General features: G+C 40.6%; 1 protein-coding gene across 1 annotated transcript in view; it reads left to right on the top strand.

Annotated features, from left to right (window-relative positions):
* DNAH6 (dynein axonemal heavy chain 6) overlaps positions 1-27,423 on the top strand; it is a 233,227-nt gene that overhangs the window by 151,481 nt on the left and 54,323 nt on the right. Inside the window, exons 57-61 of the mRNA XM_073241805.1 lie at positions 2,493-2,657; positions 4,331-4,398; positions 9,107-9,287; positions 22,402-22,581; positions 26,399-26,632. Of these exons, the coding sequence (XP_073097906.1) occupies positions 2,493-2,657; positions 4,331-4,398; positions 9,107-9,287; positions 22,402-22,581; positions 26,399-26,632 (828 nt within the window). The remainder of the gene's footprint in view (positions 1-2,492; positions 2,658-4,330; positions 4,399-9,106; positions 9,288-22,401; positions 22,582-26,398; positions 26,633-27,423) is intronic.

The raw sequence follows: 27,423 nt of genomic DNA, 5'->3' as shown, positions 1-27,423 counted from the left end.
CCAGATATAATTTTGGTGTTAAGTGGGATGGGCTGTTTTCTGACACTGCTGACTCTCAGGCCCCATTGTAACTCTTGAGGGTTAGCTGCCCCCAACATTCAAAGCAATAGTGCCATCAGGGACTGTTTACACACAGTAATGATGTGAAGCCAGTAAAACACACCAAGCCAGTGGGAATAAACATTATTTTGTACTTAGACATAACATCAGAATTAGACTAAGTGCTATAAGAACAAACTCATTTAAAAAAAAAAAGATGTTTGCTGTGTCTAAGGGCTCCATTGCTTCAGAATCACTCCAAGAATGGATGTTTTTTGAAACTGTTCATTCATTCAAAACATTTACCTGAGAATCAGTGACAAATGATACAGATGTGGTTCTTGCCCTCAATAGCTCAAAATCTTGGGACAGAGATAGTAAACAGAGAAAAGAGAGAGGAAAGGAGAGAGAAGGAAAGGACGAGACCTTGTGGTAAGGGCTTTGAAGGGACAAGCCCAGTGCTGACATAGCCAGTGAGGTGGGGGAGCAGAAACTAATTGAGAAGCATGGCTGTAGGTGGTAGCACTTGAGCTGTGACCTATATCATGAGTTAGCCATGTGAAGAGCTCAGAGAGAAGGCTTCCCAGGCAAAGGGGACAGCACATGCAAAGGCCTTGGGCACAGAAGAGATTGACAAATGATTGCGGTTTATTTCTCGAATTTACTGTTATAATAAGAGAAAATGAGTGAGCAAAGCGTGAGCTGGGAGCTGCATCTCTGCTTAACCATGTCTAAAAGTATCTCTGCTTCAGCTGAATGATGGGAAGCTCAGAAAAGACCAGTGACCTGGGGCAGCTGCTGCTGCCCTGACGTAGTGCCTGAAATAATAATTCATATTAATATCTGCTACCACTTACTGAATGCTCACTACATACCAGACTCTGTTGTTGGTATTTTATGGATATTAACTCTTTAATCCTCACTGCAACTTTACCAGATAGTTACTATTATCCCATTTTACCAATGAGAAAACTGAGGCACAGAAAGGTTAAATAAATTGTCAAGCACCCTTTACTCTCTAGAAAATACACAGCAAGTTAAACTCCCAACTCAAACTACCAAAAGCACAAGAAGCCTCCATGTGGGGCTTCTGGACTTGACCTACACAGGTAGTGGGTTCCAGGTCCTCCTTCAGATCCTGAAGCTCCTTCAGACCCAGCCTCCTTCAGACCCAGGAGAGGGTGAGGTCCCCCAGAATCTTTTGTGCAGTTGGTTAACTCCAAACTGGATTTTTAAATACCGGTTTACTTCATGACACAGGAGGTCCTGAGAGAATTTCTTCTTTCACGACAGTGGACAAAACACTTTCTGTGACGTTCTGTCCCTGCACAGTAGAGCCTTTTAACTACAGCTGAGTGCTCCTGGAGTGCGTACAGACCCTTGGCCAGGGCCCCATCCTGAAACAGGACCCTCGGAGTATGTCTTCCCTGCTTTCTGGGACTTGGAATCATTAGCATTTGACATGAAGCTGCTTTCTACATTTCTAGGGTAGTATTTTCAAACTTTGTCTCTGCCCATTCATAGGTATAAAATCATTAGTCAATCTCAGTCAACATATTTTAATAGAAAAGAACTTAAAGAACATAAAATTGTGTCATGGGTAGTAAGTTCTTGTAAATTTTTGTTTTAAGAATTTACATGCTTGGATACCACGTTACAATGTGTAATAGATTCGTTAACTATGGATCAAAATAAAATTTTGACACCTCCTGGGCCCTGGGCCCCTATCACATACATGCTGAAATAAAGATGCTTGTCTTTGGGTACATGAATATCTGCATGCCCAAGTTCTTACCAACAATCAAATGTGCTTTGAGGGAGAAAAAAAATAAGTATCATCTGGAATAGAGGTCCACAAACTTTTTCTGTAAAGGTCTAGATATTTGAGTTTCTTCAGGCCACATACAGTCTCTGTACAAATATTCTCTGAATAAATATTCTTGTTTGTCTTGGTTTGGGGGTTTCATCTGTGGGTTTGTTTGTTCTTAGAGCCTTTTAAGAAGGCAAAAACCATTTTTAGCTCATGGACCATATAAAAACAAGCCACAGAGGGCCAGACCTGGACTCAGGCTGCAGACTGCCCACCCTGACCCAGAGCGGGCGGGAGAGCAGAGAAGCTCAGTCGCTGGGCCGCCGAAGGCCCGCCCTGCAGCGACTCTCCTCTTGCTGTTTTCTCATGGGCGTGAATAGTGAGTGGGGAAGATGAGTCTAAACAGACGTGCGGCCTTCACGGGCTCTGATTTCCTTAGACTATTTCTGGGTGGTCATCACTGGACAATGTATAATTTTAGTCATAGTGAGAGGGCATATCTCTAAGATCACTGAAAAATTGTTCATTCAGAGTAAATTTTGAGGCCTAATCTACTTTGGAGAATTTGGAGAAGTTGATGTCATCCTTTTTAATGGCTTGTTTTTATATTTTTGTTTTGTTTTGTTTTGTTTTAATTTTCAAGCTTAGAGAAACCTTGGACCCGGCTCTAGAACCTATTCTTCTGAAGCAGACTTTTGTGAGTGGTGGGCGACTGCTCATTCGCCTCGGAGACTCAGACATTGACTATGACAAAAGTTTTCGGTTCTATATGACAACCAAATTGCCGAATCCCCACTACCTGCCTGAGGTATGAGCTGCAGACCTACAGTTACCAGCCTGAGTCGGATACTGGGGTATGATGGGTCTCTGAGGTTTGGTGGGCCCCCACCCCGACCCAGGGAACAGCTCTGCTCCAGCATCCTCTCCTTTCTCTAAAACCCCTTTCTTTCCACTATCCTCCACTCTTGCTTCTCTTCTGAGTCAAGAATCTCATTCCAGTTGCCCTTCTACCCACCATCTAGTTGGGCTCAAAGTCCTCCCCCTTCAGTCCCAAGGCTGCTGTCCTGTCTCACTGCCCCAAGTACCTCTTGCCGTCTCCCTCCTGGTTCCCTCCTTCTCCCTCCTCCCCCATCCACCAACCCTCACTCCTCACAACACAGGGCACCACCCCCTTTTGTGCATTCACCTCCCTCCTTCAGCACAAGGCCATTGGTGCCCCCTTAGTGGTGCTGATAATGGGTCAGAGCTTAATTGAGAGTCTGTGGGGTGAGGAGGGGCCACGTCTATGTTTAAGTGTGCAGATGTCTGTGGCATACAGCCAGATGAAGAGGCTGCCTGTTGGAAAACTCTGCTGACTGGCAACTCCTCGTCCTCCCCCAACCATTGAAGAAAATCCTTGAATGTGGGATTCCAAACAGCATCATTTTCATTTTAGTTGCTGAATTTCCCATAGCTGCCTGTCTTCACTAGATGTGCCTGGGTTGAATGGAAATGACACAAGGCTTGGATACAATGAGAGCAATTCCATTAAAAGCCGAGGTCAGGGTTGTTGTTGTTTTTAATCAGCTCCAGGGGTTTAATTACACAGCCACTGCCAGACCTCTAGTCCTAAGTGCCATTTTAGAGTTTAGGAATGTGCTGACTTACAACCTTTGATTTCTCACTTACTTAACTTCTGAAAGGGAGCATCACACACCTTACCCAACTCTATGACTACAGGTAAATTATTCCATTTCCTGGATCCGCAAGTCAATCAACTAGACAGTAGAAATAAAGCCAACTTCAAAGATTTGTTATGAAGGTTAAATAAGAAGAGCATATGTAAAATGTGTAACATTCAAACACTTAATTCTCATTATATTTTCCTCTGCTGTTGACTTATTCAAATAATGTCAGAAGTTTATATTACAGCAACAATTTTTCATAAAAATATATAAAGTTCTATTTTTTAGCGATAATAGCTTCTTTTTAACAAGAACAAACTATGTCTAAGTCACTATAACTAAGTGATTTTTATGACCTCATTTGGTCCTCACAAATACTATGAGCTGTTACTATGATTATACCAATTTTTAAACATCAGTAACTGAAGCTCATGTTCACATGAGTGAAGTTCACATGAGTGAACTGCTTGTCCCTCATCAAACATGCACTAACAGGTACCCCTGGAATGTGAACCCAAGCTATTAACTCTCTAACTGCATCTTTCTAACTCTTTGCTGGCTCACCTTTTCTTAAAACACCATGTAGGATTCTATAACTGGGCATTTGAAGAACAAGATTGTCACTCCTACCGGCAGGAAAAATCCTTAAGATTTTGTAAGACATAGTGTGCTTGGTGTGTGTTGGGTGGGTGATAAGGGTCACAGTTAGCCCTGAGATACATCCACCGCGGCAATGATGAGCCATGTTCTAATAAAGTAAGCCCTTTTCATTAGTCTGAATCTAAGCATTTTTATACACTCTATGTTCCTCTTCCAGGTGTGCATTAAAGTTACCATCATCAATTTCACCGTAACCAAATCAGGTCTGGAGGATCAGTTGTTAAGGTAAAAAATTGATAATAAATTTTAAAAATTAAAAGGGGAAGGCAAAGATTTCCTAATATTTTGTTTAGAAATTTTGACAAAGAAAATAATTTAATGTGTGCAAACCCCACTCATGAACCCTCAATCATAAAAATGACAGTAAATGGCCCAGTTCTTTCCCTCTTTCATCACTTACTACAGCACTGTTTGGTCTTGCCCACAGTCTCCTCAAGGAGATCGGGGATGCATCCTTGATTCTCAGCCATGGCTCGGGCCAGGCCTACAGCCCAGGCCTGCCTCCCCCGCTTCACTGGCGCTTCCAGTCTTGGGCAAGTCAGTGAAGCCAGTCTGTCTAAGGCTCCCAGAGACTCACTGTTCTGTGCCTGTGAAAAATACTGGTACTCCCAAATCTATTTTTCCTGTTTCATTTTACCTATATTTATTTACCTCAAAAAAATAAATACTCTTCCTCAGTATACTCTGGGATTGAATCTCCATTTTCCAAAAATGAAATCATGAGTTGTTGATATATTAATCATCAGAATTAGCCAAGAGGCTTAAGAGAGAATATTTTTTAAATATTTATTAAAATGATACCATTGATGTTGGTTAAAAACTAATTTATATATATATATATAGATGTGTGTGTGTGTGTGTGTGTGTGTGTGTGTGTGTGTGTGTGTGTGTGTTCACTCTAAAGGAAAATATAACTGGAACTATGTTCAAAATAAATAGAATCCTTTATGTTTGAGTCAAGATCATCCTGACTACTCTTGTTATCACTAAGGAGTTTAAGTCTCATTTTCCTTATTTATTCTAAGAATCTACTCTGCCAGCTGCTAGCTTCACTTCTGCTAGGCTCACTGCTTTCCAGACAGAGGGGATTTCATCACAGGTTATGGACATGTTCTAAGGATGTGGCTGAACATTCTGCATACCAGTTTATTCTCATGAAGAGCTGAGCATAGCTCTGTCACTAACCTGTCAGCATGTTGGACTGCCTAGGACAAGACGCGCCCTAACGGAAACAGGAAATGTGGAGACTCAGTCATGGAGTTCAGAAGCTCCAGGCTGTATTTTATACTCCTCTCTCTTGAAAAAACCTCTTTAAACAAATGAATTAGAGGTGATGATTTCTTACAGTCTTCAGATAATTTTATTTTTGAGAGGGCATCTCTCATATTTATTGATCAAATGGTTGTTAACAGTTAACAACAATAAAATTCTGTACAGGGGACTCAATGCACAATCATTAATCCACCCCAAGCCTAATTCTCATCAGGCTCCAATCTTCTGAAGCACAACGAACAGGTTCTTACATGGTGAACAAATTCTTACATAGTGAATAAGTTCTTACATGGTGAACAGCACAAGGGCAGTCATCACAGAAACTTTCGGTTTTGATCACGCATTATGAACTATAAACAATCAGGTCAAATATGAATATTTGTTTGATTTTTATACTTGATTTATATGTGAATCCCACATTTCTCCCTTATTATTATTATTATTATTTTAATAAAATGCTGAAGTGGTTGGTAAATGCAAGATAAAGGTAGAAACATAGTTTAGTGCTGTTAAGAAAGCAAATGTAGATGATCAGGTGTGTGCCTATAGACTAAGTATTAATCCAAGCTAGACAAGGGCAACAAAACATCCACAGATGCAGAAGATTTCTCTCAAAACAGGGGAGGTGAGGTTCTAAGCCTCACCTCTGTTGATCCCCAATTTCTCAACTGATGTCCCCTGTGTGACTGTGCCTGTCTTAGGTTGTTCCTCCCTTGAGGAATCTTACCCGTCTCTGGCTAACCAGTCATCTTCCGGGGCCATACAGGGAAATGCAAAGTTGGTAAGTGAGAGAGAAGCCATATTGTTTGCAAAGGTTAGCTTTTTACTTCTTTGCAGATTTATGCCCTGTGGGTTTTATTCCCAGCATTTGTCTTGAGGTATCTTTACCACTTGGAGGAATTATGATACTCGGTAAATTCGATATGAGGCATGAATTCTATTTAAGATTTCTAATTAGGAAGGAAAAAGAAAAGCTATAGAAGTAGCAGACGGAAGAAAACATGGAAAGATTGGTTATTTCTTTGACATATCTTCTTGTAGAGTAACTTAAGCATGTATAGGTTTTAAACTACTAATTAAATTGCGCACACACATTAACATAATAGGAATACAGTTACATAACCAAAGCAGACCTACAATTACCAGCCATCTCCAGTGAAACCAAGGAAACCAGCTAGGCACCCTAAGCATTTGTGAAAACTTATCTATGATAAGATGGATATTGTCTAACTGAATTTGAATAGTTTGAGAAAAATCAGACAATTTAAAACAACACATTCCTGGGAACTGTTCACATCCCATAGGTTCTTTTAACAGTATATAGTCTGTAGTCTCAAGATTTTGGAGCCCTGCAACTTGCACTTCTCCTAATTCTTGGTTGAGTTCCAACAGTATAGATCCAGTCAAATTTGTTGTTTTACTGTATGCACAGGCCAGCTTAGATATCTCCTTCATTCCAATGGCAATTCCAGGAACCAGTGGGATGAATGCAGCTACAACTGCAACAGCGCCAGGATCTTTGTTGACGTTTTTTGATGATCATCTTCTGGAATGACTCTTCCAGAGTATGTTGATGTTGGAACTTCTTCTTCATATTGTATCTTAGTTCGTTTTCTGGGTAGCCAAATTAGGCTTTGATCCTCTGTATAAACACAAACAGACCCTTTGCCCACACTTTGATATGCCCTTTATACCATTGTGAAGAACTTATTGGAGGTCACCACACAGGAAATGCTTTTTTTTTTTAAGAGAAAGGAATATTATCAGAAAAATGTACTTCCAAAGCTGATCATCTGACACCCTTTAAATGATCAAAATTAAGGATATTTAAAGCATGCATTAATCATTGATTTACAGTTAGTTTTATCCTATCAGGAAGTAATTCCCCTTTCTTTTTTTTTTTTTGTTATCATTAATCTACAATTACATGAAGAATATTATGTTTATTAGGCTCTCCCCTATACCAGGTCCCCCCTATGAACCCCTTTACAGTCACTGTCCATCAGCATAGCAAAATGCTGTAGAATTACTACTTGTCTTCTCTGTGTTGTACAGCCCTCCCCTTTCTCCCACCCCACCCCCTTTATGCATGCTAATCTTAATACCCCCCTTCATCTTCCCCCCCTCTTATCCCTCCCTACCCACCCATCCTCCCCATTTCCTTTCCCTTTGGTAACTGTTAGTCTATTCTTGGGTTCTTTGATTCTGCTGCTGTTTTGTTCCTTCAGTTTTTCCTTTGATCTTATACTCCACTGATGAGTGAAATCATTTGGTATTTCTCTTTCTCCGCTTGACTTATTTCACTGAGCATAATACCCTCTAGCTCCATCCATGTTGTTGCAAATGGTAGGATTAGTTTTCTTCTTATGGCTGAATAGCATTCCATTGTGTATATGTACCACATCTTCTTTATCCAATCATCTACTGATGGACACTTAGGTTGCTTCCAATTCTTGGCTATTGTAAATAGTGCTGTGATAAACATAGGGGTGCGTCTGTCTTTTTCAAACTTGAGTGCTGCGTTCTTAGGGTAAATTCATAGGAGTGGAATTCCTGGGTCAAATGGTAAGTTTATTTTGAGCATTTTGAGGAACCTCCATACTGCTTTCCACAATGGTTGAACTAATTTACATTCCCACCAGCAGGGTAGGAGGGTTCCCCTTTCTCCACAGCCTAGCCAACATTTGTTGTTGTTTGTCTTTTGGATGGTAGCCATCCTTACTGGTGTGAGGTGATATCTCATTGCAGTTTTAATTTGCATTTCTCTGATAATTAGCGATGTGGAACATCTTTTCATGTGTCTGTTGGCCATCTGTATTTCTTTTTAGGAGAACTGTCTGTTCAGTTCCTCTGCCCATTTTTTAAGTGGATTTTTTGTTTTTTGTTTATTGAGGTGGCCAGATAATTTTTTATAAGTTTCTGAATTCAGCCTGTATTATATGAGGTTATTCTATGAGGCAGCTCATCACAGTGGGTGTGCCCTGGAGCCAGCCCACCCAGGTAGCCACTTCAGAGTGACCCATTAGGATCTGTCCACTCATCTGCAAGCTGGAGGTAACCACAGTGCCCACCTCACAGAAGCACTCAATTCAGTAAGAGGATCCACATAAAACTCTTTGCAGGGTGCTTGGCACAGAGCGATGCTTACCACAGATTGGCTCCTGCAATCAGAGTGCTGGGAGCAAATTTTGAAAGCACAAGTGAAGGAAGACATAAGTTCACATGTACAAGCAGGAGTGGAGTTGGAGGAAAAGCCCCTTTATTAGATGCAGTCAAGATGCATTCCATGGAGGTGGTGGGATATCAGAATCTCCCATGTTGGTATGTAAAGAATGTTCCAGGCACCATTTTCAGCCTGGCATAAGCAAGCATTAGAGACAAATTGAATGATCAGAGAGATCAAGCACTGATCAGGCTTTCCTAAGAAAAAAGAGCAGAAGCTATGGGAATAGTGGAAGGGTGTAGGTTTTGCAATACAAGATAAAGAATCAGAACTAATATGTAATTCAGTAAACAGACACTGTAAACCCAGCAAAAGAGAGGCCTTGTGCACTGGAACTTGGCTGGTAGCATTAGTACTCAGCTAAGTAGCAAAGAAAAATAGAAACAACTTTACGGCACTGACAAACACATAATTTAGTTGTTCAAACTTTGGTTTTAGTGACGTGGTTCGACTTGAGAAACCCGAGTTGGAAGAACAAAGAATCAAGCTCATTGTGAGGATCAACACTGATAAAAACCAGCTAAAAGCTATTGAAGAGAAAATCCTGAGAATGCTATTTACATCTGAAGGAAATATTTTGGACAATGAAGAACTTATTGACACACTTCAGGATTCAAAGGCAAGTAAAATATTTCTAGTATTTATAGAAAGTGTGTAGTTTCAAAAGTTACAGGTCCTGCAAAGTCTTTTAAAGTAAGAATGGTGGCCACACCTGGGCTGCCAGGGGTGTACACAAGAGTGCGCCTGGCTGGCAGGATGCCCCACCAACCAAAGGAGGAGTAGATGAATTGAAGACAACTGCTCCTCTTATCTTGTCTACATTTTTTTAATAAAGCATATAATGCAGAAAACTAGGACAAGACATAAGTTGAAAGTAATAACACAATCATGTTTTCATTTTAATGTCACCCCCTTCAGGAAACCTTCCTGATATTCCCAGCTGGAATTAATCTCTTCCCCCTCAGAACATCTGTAGCACTTCTCTGAACCTCTATTACAGCACTTGCTTATCTTATGTCATAGTTACCTAAGTACATGACTTATCTCTTCTGTTAGGTTTTTAAATTCTATGTAGCAGATATCTGTGAAAAGTTCATTTTGATATTCCTTCTCCAAAGGCTAAGCATAGTGTCTGCATATAATTGGTACTCAATAAAAATGTGTTGATAATAAGATAAAGTTTTAAATTGAATGTATAATCCTACACTGAGTTATTTCTCAGATTTAAACCATAATTTTAAAAGTATACTAGGACAACCTTCCAAGACTGACCAAGGAAGAAACAGAAAATCTAAACAGGCCAATTACTAGCAATTAAATTGAATTGGTAATCAAAAAACTACCCAAGGATTAAAGATTGCAGCATGAGAGGTGAGACAGAGGCTTCCTCCTAAAACTGCATATACTACAAAAATAAAATTAACACAACTAATCCTTAAAGAGCAACAGGAAAGAGGACTGCGCCAGACTGCATACACCTGGAGAAAAGAGCAGACCTCACAGAACAGGGTAACGTACCAAAGCTGTGGCCCAGTGAGATCCAAGCCCTTCTGCCACCGCAGCTCACCAGTGGGAGGAAGAGAAACAGAGTGGGGAGGGAGTGGAGGCCTGGGACTGCTGAATACCTAACTCCGGAGATCTGCTCTGGGAACATAAACCTACATTTCATGGTGCTTTCATGATACTCTTGTGATTAGAGGATTGGAAAGCTAAGACAGTCAGAATTCATGAAGAGACTGAGATTCCAGTCACTTGTGGAAAGCAGGGATCCATATCCACCTGCTCTGGGACAAAAGAAAGGCAGGTAGTCTGAGAGACTTCCTAACAAGGAAGCCCTTAGAAAGAGGGCTGCTAAAGGGGCAAGGATTGCACAGAGCTTACTGCTCAGGAGAAAGGACAGGTAGACAAAATTGTCCAGGTACACTGTTCCCAGCAGGTTGGGAGCTTTCATGATTTCCAGGTGCTCCAGTTCCCTGGCTGGCTACACAGCTCCAAGGACGCCCTCCATGATACACAGCCGACTACACCTTTCTCACAGCCAGCCCCACCTGGCTCACAAATCAGCAAACCCTACCCTCATGTTAGGCCAGCCAGAGGGAAGATCTGTCTACAGGAACTAAAAATGCAAAGCACAGAAGCTTATACCTATGTGCTCGGCCCACTGGTTCAAGGGCCCGGAACCAGTAAATAGCTCTTCCCTCTCCCCAGGCACCAATACCACTCCCCTGCGACCCCTGACATTGCCTTGGGGGCTGAGCAACTCCAGAGAGTAGAGCTTCTGGACACTAGAGGGCGCCATATACAAATATGAAATGCCAAAGGAACCTGGTTCAGAGTAAAATTAATATAATTTCTGAGAAAGATGACATGGACCTCATGACTCTTCCTGAAAGGGAGTTCAAAATAAAAATCATTAACATGCTCATGGAGGTATGGAAAGATATTCAAGAACTTGGGAATGAATTCCAATTGGAGATCCAATCACTGAAGAGTACGATGGAGGGTATTAAAAGTAGGTTGAATACAGAGGAGGAAACAATAAATTAAATAGAAACTAGAGAAGAGGAATACAAAGAAGCTGAGGCACAGAGAAAAAAGGATCTCTAAGAATGAAAGAATATTGAGAGAACTGTGTGACCAATCCAAACAGAACAATATTCACATTATAGGGGTAACAGGAAAAAGAAGAGAGAGAGAAAGGGATAGAAAGTGTCTTTGAGAAGGTAGTTGCTGAAAAGTTCCACAATCTGGAGAAGGAGATAGTCTTTCAGGCCATGGAGATCCACAGATCTCCCCACGCAAGGGACCCAAGAAAGAAAACACCAAGACATATAGTAATTAAAATGGTAAAGATCAAGGATAAGGACAGACTGGTAAAAGCACCCAGAGAGAGAAATAAGATCACATACAAAGGAAATCTCATGAGGCTAACATGAAACTTATCAGCAGAAACCTTACAGGCCAGAGGGAGTGGCATGATGCACTTAATGCAATGAAGCAGAAGGGCCTGGAACCAAGATTACTTTATCCAGCAAGATTATCATTTAAATTTGAAGGAGGGATTAAACAATTTCCAGATAAGCAAAATCTGAGAGAATTTACCTCCCACAAACCATCTCTACAGTGCATTTTCGAGGATCTGCTATATATGGAAGTGTTCCTAAGGTTTAATTGCTGTCACCATAGGTAATAAAACCACAGTAAAGAAAGTAGAACAGCTCATTACTAGGCAAATGCAAAATTAAATTAACTGACCCCAAAGTCAATCAAGGAATAGACAAGGAGTACAGAATATGATACCTAATATATAAAGAATGGAGGAGGAAGAAAAAGGAAGAGAAAAAGAAAAGAACTGTTAGATTGTGTTTGTAATAGCATATTAAGTGAGTTAAGTTAGACTCTTAGATAGTAAGGAAGTTAAACTTGAATCTTTGGTAACCACAAATCTAAAGTGTGCAATGGCAATAAGTACATACCTATCAATAATCACCTTAGTGTAAATGGTCTGAATGCACCAATCAGAAGACATAGAGTCACTGAATGGATAAAAAAAACAAGACCCATTTATTTTCTGCCTACAGGAGACTCACTTTAAACCCAAAGACATACATGAATAAAAGTGAACAGATGGAAAAAGATATTTTATGCAACTAATAGAAAAAAAGCAGGAGTTGCAGTACTTGTACCAGACAAAATAGACTTCAAAACAAAGAAAGTCACAAGACACAAAGAAGGACATTACATAATGATAAAGGCGTCAATCCAACAAGAAGATATAACCATTATAAATATCTATGCTCCCAACTCAGGAGCACCTACATATGTGAAACAAATACTAACTGAATTAAAAGGGAAAATAGAATGCAATGCATTCATTCTAGGAGACTTCAACACTCCACTCACTCTGAAGGACAGATCAAACAGACAGAAAATAAGTAAGGAGACAGAGGTATTGAACAGCACATTAGAACAGATAGACCTAACACACATCTACATAACTCTACACCCAAAAGCAGAATACACATTCTTTTCAAGTGTACATAGAACATTTTCAAGAATAGATCATATACAAGGCCACAAACAGAGCCTCAGTAAATTCAAAAAGATTGAAATTGTACCAACCAGTTTCTCAGACCACAAAGGTATGAAACTAGAAATAAATTACACAAAGAAAATTAAAAAGCCCACAAACACATGGAGGCTTCACAACATGCTCCTAAATAACAAAAGGATCAATGACCAAATAAAAACAGAGATCAAGCAATATATGGAGACAAATGACAAAAATAATTCAACACCACAAAATCTGTGGGACGCAGCCAAGGCCATGCTGAGAGGAAAGTATATTGCAATGCAGGCCTACCTCAGGGAAGAAGAACAATCCCAAATGAGCCATCTAAACTCACAATTAATGAAACTAGAAAAGGAAGAACAAATGAGGCCCATAGTCAGTAGAAGGAGGGACATAATAAAGATTACAGCAAAAATAAATAAAATCAAGAAGAATAAAACAATCGAAAGAATCAATGGAAGCAAGAGGTGGTTCTTTGAGAAAATTTAAAAAATAGATAAACCTCTAGCCAGACTTATCAAGAAAAATACAGATTCTACACACATAAACAGAATCAGAAATGAGAAAGGAAAAATCACTATGGACACCACAGAAATACAAAAAATTATTAGAGAATACTATGAACAATTATATGCTAACAAACTGCATAACCTAGAATAAATGGACAACTTTCTAGAAAAATACAACCTTCCAAGGCTGACCAAGGAAGAAACAGAAAATCTGAACAGACCAATTACCAGCAACAAACTTGAACTGGTAATCAAAAAACTACCTAAGAACAAAACCTCTGGACCAGATGGCTTCACCGATGAATTTTGTCAAACATTTACTGAAGACTTAATACCCATCCTCCATAAAGTTTTCCAAAGATTAGAAGAAGAGGGAATACTTCCAAACTCATTCTATGAAGCCAGCATCACTCTAATACCAAAACCAGGCAAAGAACCACAAAAAAGAAAATTACAGACCAATATCCCTGATGAACTTAGATGCAAAAATACTCAACAAAATATTACAAACTGAATTCAAAAATACATCAAAAACAGCCTCCATCATGATCAAGTAGGATTTATTCCAGGGATGTAAGGGTGGTACAACATTTGAAAATACATCAACATCATACACCACATCAACAAAAAGAACAAAAACCACATGATCATCTCCATAGATGCTGAAAAAGCATTTGACAAAATTCAACATCCATTCATGATAAAAACTCTCAACAAAATGGGTATAGAGGGCAAGTACCTCAACATAATAACATATATGACAAATCCACATGCAACATCATACTTAACAGGGAGAAGCTGAAAGCTTTTCCTTTAAGATTGGGAACAAGACAAGGATGCCCACTTTCCCCACTTCTATTCAACATAGTTCTGGAGGTCCTCCCCATGGCACTCAGACAACACAAAGAAATAAAAGGCATCCAGATTGGCAAGGAAGAAGTTAAACTGTCCCTCTTTGCAGGTGACATGATATTGTACATAAAAAAAAAAACCCTAAAGAATCCACTCCAAAACTACTAGATCTAATATCTGAATTCAGCAAAGATGCAGGATAGGAAATTAATACACAGTAATCTGTGGCATTCCTATACACTAACAATGAACTAGCAGAGAGAGAAATCAGGAAAACAATTCCATTCACAATTGCATCAAAAAGAATAAAATACCTAGGAATAAACCTAACCAAGGAAGTGAAAGACCTATACCCTGGAAACTACAAGACACTCATGAAAGAAATTAAAGAAGATACCAATAAATAGAAACACATCCCATGTTCTTTGATAGGAAGAATTAATATTGTCAAAATGGCCATCCTGCCTAAAGCGATCTATAGATTCAATGCCATTCCTATCAAAATACCAACAGCAATCTTCAATGAACTAGAGAAAATCATTCTAAAATTCATATGGAACCACAAAAGACCTCGAATAGCCAAAGTAATTCTAAGAAGAAAGAATAAAGCTGGGGGGATTATGTTCCCCAACTTCAAGCTCTACTACAAAGCCACAGTAATCAAGACAATTTGGTCCTGGCACAAGAACAGACCCATAGACGAATGGAACGGAAGAGAGTCCTGATATAAACCCAACCATATATGGTCAATTAATATATGATAAAGGAGCCATGGACATACAATGGGGAAATGACAGCCTCTTCAACAACTGGTGTTGGCAAAACTAGACAGCTATGTGCAAGAGAATGAAACTGGATTATTGTTTAACCCCATACATGAAAGTAAACTAGAAATGGATTAAAGACTTGAATGTAAGTCATGAAACCATAAAAATCTTAGAACACAACATAGGCAAACATCTCCTGAATATAAGCATGAGCAACTTCTTCCTGAACGCAACTCCTCGAGCAAGGGAAACAAAAACAAAAATGAACTCATGGGACAACATCAAACTAAAAGATTCTGTACAGCAAAGGACAACATCAACATAACAAAAAGGCACCCTACAGTATGTGAGAATATATTTGTAAATGACATATCTGACAAGGGGTTAACATTCAAAATATATAAAGAACTTACACACCTCAACACCCAAAAAGCAAATAACCTGATCAACAAATGGGCAGAAGATATGAAGAGACAGTTCTCCAAAGGAGAAATTCAGATGGCCAACAGACACATAAAAAGTTGTTCCAAATCACTAATCATCAGGGAAATGCTAATTAAAACCACAATGAGATATCTCTTCACACCAGTAAGGACAGCCAGCATCAAAAAGACTAAGAACAACAAATGCTGGCAAGGATGCAGAGAAAGGGGAACCCTCCTACACTGCTGGTTGGAATGTAAGCTAGTTCAGCCATTGTGGAAAGCAGTATGGAGGTTCCTCAAAAAACTAAAAATAGAAATACCATTTGACCTGGGAATCTCACTTCTTGGAATTTACCCAAAGAATACAACTTCTCAGATTCAAAAAGGCATATTCACCCCTTTGTTTATCACAGCACTTTTTACAATAGCCAAGATATGGAAGCAACCTAAGTGTCCATCTGTAGATGAATGGATAAAGAAGATGTGGTACATATATACAATGGAAAACTATTTGGCCATAAGAAAGAAACAAATCCTACCATTTGCAACAACATGGATGGAGATGGAGGACATTATGCTCATTGAAATAAGCCAGGCAGAGAAAGACAAATGTCAAATGATTTCCCTCATTTGTGGAGTACAACAATGAAGCAAAACTGAAGGAGCAAAATAGCAGCAGACTCAGAGACTCTAAGAATGAACTAGTGGTTACCAAAGGGGAGGGCTATGGGAGGGCAGGTGAGGAGGGAAGGAAAAGGGGATTGAGGAGTATTATATTTAGTACACATGGTGTGGGGGATCATGGGGAGAACAGTGTAGCACAGAGAACAAACGTAGTTGATCTGTGGCATCTTGCTGCACTGATGGACAGTGACTGCTTTGGGGTATGGATGGGGACTTGATAATATGGGTAAATGTAGTAGCCACATTGTTTTTTTTTGTGAAACCTTCATAAGAGTGTACATGAATCATACCTTAATAAAAAAAAAAAAAGAAAGAAAAACTACCCAAGAAGAAACTCTGGACCAGTTGGATTCATTGCTGAATTTTATCAGACATTTAGAGAAGACATAATACCCATTCTCCTTAAAGTTTTCCAAAAAATAGAAGAGGAAGGAATACTTCCAAAGTCATTCTATGAAGCCAGCATCACTCTAATACCAAAACCAAGCAAAGGCACCACAAAAAAAGAAAACCACAGACCAATATCCCTGATGAACATAGATGCAAAAATACTCAACAAAATATTAGCAAACTGAATTTAAAAATACATCAAGAGGATCATACACCATGAAGAAGTGGGCTTCATCTCAGGGATAAAAGGACTGTACAACATTCAAAAATCCATCAACATCCCCACCACATCAACAAAAAGGACAACAAAAATACATGATCACCTCTATAGATGCTGAAAAAGCATTTGATAAAATTCAACACCCATTCATGAAAAAATCTCTCAACAAAATGGGTATAGAGGGCAAGTCCCTCAACATAATAAAGGCCATATATGAGAAACACACAGCCAACATCAGTGTTAACAGCAAGAAGCTGAAATCTTTTCCCCTAAGATCAGGAACAAGACAAGGATGCCCACTCTCCCTGCTTTTATTCAACATAGTAGTGGAAGTCCTAGCAATGGCAGTCAAACAACACAAAGAAGTAAAAGGCATCCAGATTGGTAAGGAAGAAGTCAAGCTGTCACTGTTTGCAGATGACATGATATTGTACATTAAGAATCCACTCCAAAACTACTAGCTCTAATATCTGAATTCAGCAAAGTTGCAGGATAGAATATTAATACACAGAAATCTGCTGCATTCCTGTACACTAACAATGAACCAGCAGAAAGAGAAATCAGGAAAACAATTCCATTCACAATTGTGATATATATATAAATAAATAAATATATATGAAATATATATATATATATTTGAAATATATATATGAAAATATATAAAGAATAAAATACCTAGGAATAAACCTAACCAAGGAAGTGAAAGACCTACCCTGAAAACTACAAGATACTCTTAAGAGAAATTAAAGAGGACACTAGTAAATGGAAATTTATACCATGCTCTTGGGTAGGAAAAATTAACATTGTCAAAATGGCCATCCTGCCTAAAGCAATCTACAGATTCAATGTAATCCCTATCAAAATACTGACAGCATTCATCAACAAACTGGAACAAATAGTTCTAAAATTCATATGGAACCACAAAAACCTAAATAGCTAAAGCAATCCTGAGAAGGAAGAATTAAGTGGGGGGGGATCTCACTTCCCAGCTTCAAGCTCTACTACAAAAGCACAATAATCAAGACAATTTGGTACTGGCACAAGAACAGACCCATAGTCCAGTGGAACAGAATAGAGTCCAGATATTAACCCAAACATATATGGTCAGTTAATATACAATAAAGGAGCCATGGATATACAATTGGGAAATGACAGCCTCTTCAACAGCTGGTGTTGGCAAAACTGGACAGCTACATGTAAGAGAATGAAACTGGATTACTGCCCAACTCTATACACAAAAGTAAACTCGAAATGGATCAAAGACCTGAATGTAAGTCATGAAACCATAAAATTCTCAGAAGAAAACATAGGCAAAACTCTCTTGGACATAAACACGAACAACTTCTTCATGAACATATCTCCCTGGGCAAAGGAAACAAAAGCAAAAATGAACAAGTGGGACTATATCAAACTAAAAAGCTTCTGTACAGCAAAGGACACCATCAGTATAACAAGAAGGCATCCTACAGTATGGGAGAATATATTCATAAATGACATATATGATAAAGGGTTGATATCCAAAATATATAATGAGCTCATGCACCTCAACAAACTAAAAGCAAATAAGCCAATTAAAAAATGGGCAGAGGAGCTGAACAGACACTTCTCCAAAGAAGAACTTCAATGGCCAACAGGCACATGAAAAGATGATCCACATCGCTAATCATCAGAGATATGCAAATTAAAACCACAATGAGATATCACCTCACACCAGTTAGGATGGCCAGCTTCCAAAAGACAAACAACAAATGTTGGCAAGGATGTGGAGAAAGGGAAACCCTCCTACACTGTTGGTGGGAATGTAAACTAGTTCAACCATTGTGGAAAGCAGTATGGAGGTTCCTCAAAAAGCTCAAAATTGAAATACCATTTGACCCAGGAATTCCACTTCTAGGAATTTACCCTAAGAATGCAGGAGTCCAGATTCAAAAAGACATATGCACCCCTATGTTTATCACAGTGCTATTTACAATAGCCAATAAATGGAAGCAACCTAAGTGTCCATCAGTAGATGAATGAATAAAGAAGATGTGGTACATATACACAATGGAATGTTATTCAGCCATAAGAAGAAAACTAATCCTACCATTTGCAACAACATGGATGGAGTAGAGGGTATTATGCTCAGTGAAATAAACCAGACAGAGAAAGACACGTACCAAATTATTTCACTCATCTGTGGAGTTTAAGAACAAAGAAAAAACTGAAGGAACAAAACAGCAGCAGACTCACAGAACCCAAGAATGGACTAACAGTTACCAAAGGGAAAGGGACTGGGGAGGATGGGTGGGAAGGGAGGGATAAGGGTAAAAAGGGGCATTATAATTAGCAGACATAATGTAGGTAGGGGACACTGGGAAGGCAGTATAACAGAGAAGACAAGTAGTGATTCTATAGCATCTTACTACACTGATGGACAGTGACTGTAATGGGGTATGTGGTGGGGACTTGATTATGGGGGGAGTCTAGTAACCATAATGTTGCTCATGTAATTGTATATTAATGATACCAAATTTTTTTTAAGTATACTAGAAACACAACCTATAAAGTGACTTCCATCCATTCATGAGAAACCAAATAATCTACTAAAAAATTCCCTTTGACAGAGTACATAAGGTTATACTCTTTGCCTCTCATTGATGTCAGAAATAGTTTACTACTTTATATTCGACATTCTCTTGGGATCTCAGTATTGAAACAATAATAAACAAGTGATACATGTCTCCCAGAAGTTGGTTGTTAACCTATTTAATTTTCATTTTTCTATTGAATTTTTATATGCAAATTGTTTAAAGAATGAAATATTTCTACAAGATTTGTTATGAAAAATCAATTTCCCTGCCTTCTCTGCACCCACCACCATTATTCACCCCCAACTCTGCATAGAGACAACTGTTTTCATGTCTTTTTGTCTAGGTTAATTTGGGTCTTTACACATTTTCTCTAAATAACAGACTCAAATTACTACTTCTTTAATTTTTCTTTCGTACATTAACTATTGTCTATACCGCTACAATACATACACATACCCTTCCTGTCTGCCAATGTACTCTAATTATAGTTAAACCTTCAGTGTTTACATTTCCTGGAAGTGTGAAGATCCAGACACAAGTATTATGGGAAGCTGAAAACAAGAGAAGGGCTAGGGTCTCAGTATCCAGTGCATATACATTTATCCAACATCTGTTTTCAGTATGGTACCTGGCTATCAAGTATGCCTGTCATACTTCCATCAAAAATATGCTCTCTTTTAATTTTCCCATGAATGAAACTTCTGTTTTTCTGCTAGGGTGAGAAAAGGACACTATATGTCTGGGTGGTATCAGGGAGATGACATGGGGGTCTGCCAGTCCATTCTCATTTCAGGCCCTTCCCACTTCTGGTGGTGCTGGATGTCACTAATTCCTAATCCTTAGAGGGCACTTCTCTTTTATAAAGTGGGTGAGTTCTTGGGTTTCCCCTTTGCCAGTTTACAAATCCATTTTCCTGGGTCTACTAAGTCATGTTATATAATAAAAATTCAAGTGAGAAAAGCTCAAGAACAAAATAGCTTTATTCAACGATTTGGGCAGCATCCCATTTAACAATAGGAAGGAGTTCAGCTGAGCTGTAGAAAAGGAAAGGTTTATAAGAAACAGAAATGAGACAGAAAATGGATATTATTAGCAAAGACTGTACTGTTTCAGGCAAGGTCACCTTCCTAAGGGAAAAGTAGGGATCTATGGACCAGTTAATTTACTGCTGTTGACCAGGTGATTCCATGTTGACTGGTTAAAGGTGACATTCCAGGGGGAACTGAAATTGCAACTAGGTTAGGTATTAAGTTCTTAAGTCTTGGTTTGCTGATGTGGGACTTAGCATGAGTGACTCCATTTTTGGCCTGTTGTTTCTTTTTCAACAGTTATTACCATTCTTCTGTCTGCTTGCTAGTTCTCAAATTTTTATTGCTATTTCCTCTACCATTTCTCCTATTTTCATGGTTTGCACTGTTTTTTTTAATTCCTTTACTATAATTTTATCTTGGTTTTGGTGGGGTAAAAAGGTAGATATGTGTTCTGACTGCCTTCTTTATCTGCAAGCTGGTTTCTTTATCTATTTGTAAGGTGGCCTGGAGACATCCTTTCTATAGAGATAGGACTGACTGCTCCTGGGCTGCACTTCCTGCCACTTCCTGCCTAGAGTTTATACTCCCCTAAACTCCCAGAGCCCTTATTTTAAAATGTATGTCATATTCTTTAACCACGGCTGAAGCCTCAAGTCTCTAGGGCATAATATCTATAAGTAATTACTAAACTCAACTGAGGTGTATAGTCTTCCAATATTCTCTGGCAAAGAGAAGAAAATGGCCACTTTGCTTTCTCTGGAGCCCTGGGTTCTGCATCACCAGGGCCTTGAGCTCCCCAAGGAATAAAAGCTTGCTTGCAGGTGGGTCTCCATGATTCAATTGCTCCCATATCAACTTGCTTTTTTCTACTCATATGTAAAAGCTTTAGCAGAGTCCACTATTGAGACTGAGGTTTCCCACTCAACTCTACCCTTCCCTGTCCCCTCAGGTTCCTAAAGGGTCAATGCAGGGAGTTGAGTCTTTGATTCCTGAACACAGGTCTGCACTAAGTCCCTCCCTTTCCTGGTAGACTGGGGTGGACAGTCTTGATGTAGCCACTAGCCACATGTGGCTATTGAGCATTTGAAATGCAGATGATCTGAATTAAGATGTGTTGGTGGTATAAAATACAACCAGATTTCAAAGGATCCAAAAAAGAAAGTTAAAATATCTCAGTAATTTTTATATGTATGATATATTGATATAATCAGTATGTATTGGGTTATTAGGGTTATATAAAATGTATTTTTAAATTGTTTTTACTTATTTCTCTTTACTTTTACGAAACTTAGAAAAGTTAGAATTGTATGTGTGGCTCTCCTTATGTTTCTGTTGTTCAGAAAGCTGATGCCCCCCTTTAGCTGTCCCTCCAGTGGAGCAAATGCTGAGCAGCAGTTCCCAGAGTGGCGTTCCATGGTCCCTGCCCTACCCTTGACCCTCTAGAGACAAAGGATCTCCCAACCCGAGGATATCCATAGCTGAAAAAAGTGGGAAGTGGGGGAGGAAGACAGGAACAGACAGCAATATACAGGGATTGAGGGAGAAGCCTGCTGGCTGAAAGGCCCCCCAGAGCCACAGACCCAAACTACAGAAAACCAGAAGCACAGCAAAGACCCTGAAAACGTCTCCAACTTCCTTAGGCTTATAGGACTTCACCAGCAACAGCTTCTATCCCCAGGTTTCTTTATGTCTACACCTGACAGTGCTAGGGAAATAAACAGGAAAATGTTTCATGTCCACTGTTACTTCAAAGTGACATGTGATACCTGTTCTGTCCAGCCTCCCTCTACCCACCATTTCTGGGCAGTCTCACGGGTGTCCCCTCTCCCTGTGACATCTTCTCTCATTATGTGAACACTGGGTCATTTCAGGACTGCTCATGAGAAAATCAGGGAGCCACTGGAGTACGGTGTCAGTTTCCACTTCAGAAGTAACTCAGATTCTAGTCTCAGAGAAGTACTGCTCCAGTTTCCTCGGGGCTACTTGTATTGCCTAGATCCCCTTGCCGAATCCTAACTGAAAGAAAGGTCAGCTCAGTCAGAAGATCACTGAGTCCTGAGACGGGGACTGTATGTGGGCACCCCCTTTTTATTGTAAATGCTAATTCATCAAATCCTTATTTCTTTCCTAGAGCTAACTGGATATAGTCCAAAAATCCCAGCATGTTTTGGAAATATGTCCTTAAAAGGTTGTTTTTTATGTTAATTCAGATTACTTCTGGTGCCATTAAATCCAGGCTGAAGGAAGCAGAGTCCACTGAACTGATGATAAATGTTGCTCGTGAGAAGTATCGCCCAGTAGCCACTCAAGGCTCTGTTATGTACTTTGTTATTGCAAGCCTCTCAGAAATTGATCCTATGTATCAATATTCTCTGAAATATTTTAAACAGGTAAGTGTGTTGTTACTGTTCTTGTTAATGAAATCTCTCTTTCTGGCTTCCCTTTAAACCTTGTTGAGTTTCTTCTTGCCTCAGACAAGTCAGAGTCTTTATTATTGGGTAAAATCCTCCAGGAGTTTGGGTAACCATGTTTGGCTCAAGAGCGACTCCACCTGCTGTGTCCTGAAACACTCGGGTGCCCAGGATGCACAGACCACTCCGTAAAGGAAAAAAAGGAAGATTTTCTCTTGGTTTCCATGACTAATGAGCTTGCTTGTTTTCCTTCTTTGCCTGCCTTTCTTTTTTTCTTCAAAGAGTCACTGCTCTATGCTCATTCTTTATACTTTCTTTACAGTAATCCAGCTTCCTTTCCACTGTTACGGTTTTCTGGGTTGCATCTCAAGTCTCTGTCAGCACCAACCTTTAGCAAATTGGTTTCTGTGCCCTTTTTTTCCCGAACTGTACACCAGGCTCTCCCCCCACTCACTGGCTTCCTTGAGCTCTTGAGTGTGCCTTCATGTCCTTTCCTTTGTGCCTTCCCCCTTCCACCACATTCTTGTCTTATTGTGGCCTCTCACTTGATCTCACAGTCACAGTTGCATTTCATCTGATTCCCAAGAGCAGTATATTTTCACCCCTCCTCCCGTGTGGCAGCATCCAGTGTCTCCCAAAAGCAAATTCAGTGTCACAAAACTCTGGCGAACGATGTCAATTTACCTGAAGATTTTCAGGGGAGACAGAGTGTTCGCATCACTTATTACACAGCACAACTTACCAAACTCCCTAGGAGCCCCATCTGTTCACCTCCTGAGTCTCTCCCAGCTACCGGTGGCCTCTTCCTCTCAGGCCACCCCACTCTCGGCCTCTCTGGCTCAATTTTCTTATCTATCAGTTCCCACTCCCTCTTGTCTATATTGTTCCCTTTACTGGGCACAGTAGCTTAGCCTCTCACTTCTCTAATCATCTGTGCTCATACTCACAACACAACTCCACAAAGGCCTCTCCATACGCATCATTTGCAGTAGAAAACAGTGGAGAAGCACAGATGCATCGTATTTGCCCACAACACACCTATACTTCCTGCTATAAGCTGCTGTCCCTTCAGTGGTGCCGGACCTACACTGCAGGCCAGCCAGCCCGGCTGGCTTCAGAACACCATTCCACACACCTGGGTGCCTGAGTGGAGTTTTCAGATATTGCCCGTCAAACACAGTTCACACTCCAAAGCCACATCCAACCTGTCCACGTTTTATCTCTCAAGCCACATTTCCCACTGCTCTGCGACAGCCAAACTGATCCTTCCCTAGACTCACTGGATGCTTTTACATCTATGGCACTTCCTCTGTTTACAGGGCTCTCTCCCACTTGAAATGCCACCTTCTCCAGCACAGCCTGTCGCAGCGGCTACAGTCATCTGGAGGCTTAACTAGGCTGAATGTCCAAAATGCCTCACTCATATGTCTCGGCTGTAGACAGTGGCCTTTAGCCTCTCTGAGTGGCTTCGGCATCTCACAACACGGCAGCTGGTTTCCAAGAGGGCACCTCCCAAAAGCAGGAGTTCTAAGAAGCCAAGGAGGAAGCCGCAAGGCTTCTTCTGATGTAGCCTTGGTCTACCAAGTCAGGTCTAGCCCAGAGTCAAGGGGAGGGGATGTAGACTCCACTTCTCAATGGGAGGAGTAGCGATCAATTTCCATCAGTCTTTCATCCAACATTTGCTGTGCCTCATGCGGCACTGACACCACATGGCCTTGGGTGGCGGGCCTCTCTCTCCCGCTGGAGTCTGACCTCCCAGAAGCGTCGCGCCTCCCTGTCTCCCACCGTGGGGCTTCACACCACCTAATACCTCAACTGTGTTTCATGAATGAAGAGTTTGTTTACCTCTTCCCATTAAAAAGGCAGTTAAAATATTCAAACAATTTTTATGACACTAGACCAAGCTTAGATTTTTTTTCTGTAAAAGCCTTATTAATACCCTTGGTATTGTTAGGAGTAAAGCAACAAAAAGACCTTCAGGAGAGGATGGAAATGCAGAACTGAGAGAAATGAGGGTCATGTTTAGACGTACCTAGGCCCTCTGCCCCAAGATGTGCTTTTGCACTGGCCTCTGAAAGCCATTTGTTTTGGGGTCAAATCAGTTCCTAAAGCAGGAGTTTGTCACTCTCACAGCTCTGCTCCCTTCCTTGAGTTGGCAGACATTGAACTAAGCAAGGTAAGGGAGTAGTAAATCCTTGAATTCCCACCTAAAAGACTTCAGTAACACTTTCTCATCCTGGGTATTTCAGAATTCATGCTTTTCAAGGTTTTAAAACCTTCTTCAAGAAATAAAAATGAAGATGCTCTGAAAATATCTTGGCCTGATAGAAGATGAGTCATCAAAACCCTGAAGGTTTGCTATTTGGAAGGAAAATTAGAAACCCAAATGTATTTGTAAGCGATAGCCCTGACCAGGACATTCTCTACCTAACTCATCCATAATTCCATTTCACATTGAGATATTTTTTTAAATATTTTATTTTGGCACCAAACGTATTGCATCTTCACTCAACTTTAATCTCTGCGCTTCTCCTCAGGATGCTAAAGGAAGCTTGATCCTCTTGTCTTCTGAGTGTGTTCAAGTAACAATTCCATTACCCTCAGTTGACCAGCCTTTGGGGAGAATTAACAAGGGCTTATTCAATTCTCTAAAATAAGTGTATGCTTCTTCCACACTCTGCCAATGTTGGGGAATGGAGGACCCACACTTCTGTGAAGAGAGCGACACAGTCAGGATCTTTATTCCCTTTGTGCTCCATCATGTTAGCAGGAGGGGTGGGCACAAGGCAGGCCTGCATGAAGGCAGCGCCACGTCGGTAAAGAGGAGGAGAACACACATCTCGGCCCTGGTCTGCACTGGGGGTCGGCTGGCTTCCATTTCCAGCCTGTGTTGGTCAGTCTGACCGCCCCATGAGCAGGGCATCTGGATCCCTCTCAAGGTGGCCCAGGGACTGTGCAGGCCCTGCCTCAGTGGCACCTTTGACCTGGTGCTGCAGATCCTGAGACTGAGGCCCCTTGCCCGTCCTGTCCTCTTGAGGCACCCCCACCCTCTGCTGCACTTCCTTGCACCAGGACTTCCAGGCAGGTCTGAGAGTTCAGGATTTGCTCAGCTTCCTCACATAGCTTGGGGCTCTTTGGAATTTGCGGTCTTTCCCCCTTGCTGCTTGAAAGTTGCAGGAAAGAGATAAGGTTGCTCTGACCCTCTCATGCTAAGCCCTCGAGGCCACCCTCTCTGCTGCCTTCCCAATGTCCTTGTAATTGGAGGCCCTCTGGAGGGCCTGCCCTCAAAATTTCCAGGTAGGAAGCAGGGTGGAAGTCTCCTTTAAAATTGCTTCCACTTAAATTGCAAAGCAAATTCTAGCCCATTCTTCCCACACCCTAAGAATTATCTTGTGAGAGGGCCAAGAAGGGCCCATGACCTTACCATGGCCTCACTTCTCTCACCCCAACCTGATTGCCAAATCTGATTTGATAATATGAAAAAACTGGTTTCTGTCAGCTCACTTCCATTTTCTAATGTTTTCTGTCTCACATCAAGATGATACCTTCTGAATGTTGTCAAGAGTTTAGGCATGAGCCACTTCTGAAAAATGGAGAGAGAAAGGGGAGTGCAGAAAATAAATATCAGCATCAATTTGGGATGATTTCTGGACTTCTTCATAGTACAGTATTCACTTCCTGTGCTGCTATTTACTTACTGAATACAGGACAGGGGTGGGGATGGAGGAGCAAGGATTTTTTTCTCCACAGAAAATGAATTAAATCAGTGACATTGATAGAACTCTTTTCCACACAGTTATTCAATACAACAATTGAAACTTCTGTAAGGGCAGATCATCTACAGCAGCGCCTGGAAATACTACTGGAACAAACCCTCCTCACTGCTTATGTCAACGTTTCAAGAGGACTTTTTGAACAACATAAACTCATCTACAGCTTTATGCTCTGTGTTGAGATCATGCGTCAGCAAGGAAACTTAACAGATGCTGAATGGGATTTCTTTCTCCGAGGTTCTGCAGGCTTAGAAAAGGTACCTGTTTCAAGTTTAGACTGTAAATGTTATTCTACTTAGAGCCCACAAGTACCTTGCAATGTTCCATGGTGGCTGAAGTTGTACATTTGGTTTTCCCAGTGGGGAGGGCGCTGGAGGATCAGGAGGCCTTGGCTACAGCTTAGCTCTGTCTCCAGTGGCTGTGGAACATCGGGAACATTAACCTCATTGTGCAGCAGTGTCCTAACCTATACAAAAGGGCTGTTGTGAGTAGCCAGTGAGTGAGTAGATGTGAACAGGTTTGGAAAATTTGACCATATTGCAAATATGAAGAGTGAAAATCAATCAAAGTTGTCATTTAAAGATTCAGCAATACTGTTTCTGAACTCATGACTTTATCTGAGGCACATCTTTTGTTATAAAACTCAGGAAGCAATATAACCTGGCTGTGGTCCTCTGTAGTACTGTAATATGACTTCTACTACAGTTTCATTCTTCATGTTCATCCTTTTGTCCAACTTGCTCCAGACCCTTAAACTGGCCCAACACACCCTGCTGGCCCCTAAACTGGGCCACTGTCCCCCAGATCTTGCCTGCAGTTCCACCTCAGGCCCACCATAAACTCTTGGCTCTGTCCTGCTGTAACTCAGGGGGGAAAATATCTTCCCAGCCCAGGGCAAATTACCTGTAAAACCAAAATCAGTCAAAGGGAGAAATAAAGTGGGAGAAATTCTTTTATTGCCTACAAGCAGTCATCCACTTCCTGCTCAACCATGTCTCTTATGACCAGGCTGCCAAAAAGGGACCCCACCCAAGCTCTTATGTCTTCA

The sequence above is a fragment of the Manis javanica genome, chromosome 1 (assembly GCF_040802235.1).
Source record: "Manis javanica isolate MJ-LG chromosome 1, MJ_LKY, whole genome shotgun sequence".
NCBI lineage: Eukaryota > Metazoa > Chordata > Mammalia > Pholidota > Manidae > Manis > Manis javanica.
The sequence above is the reverse complement of the archived record's forward strand: the minus strand, read 5'-3'. Positions and strand labels throughout refer to the sequence as shown.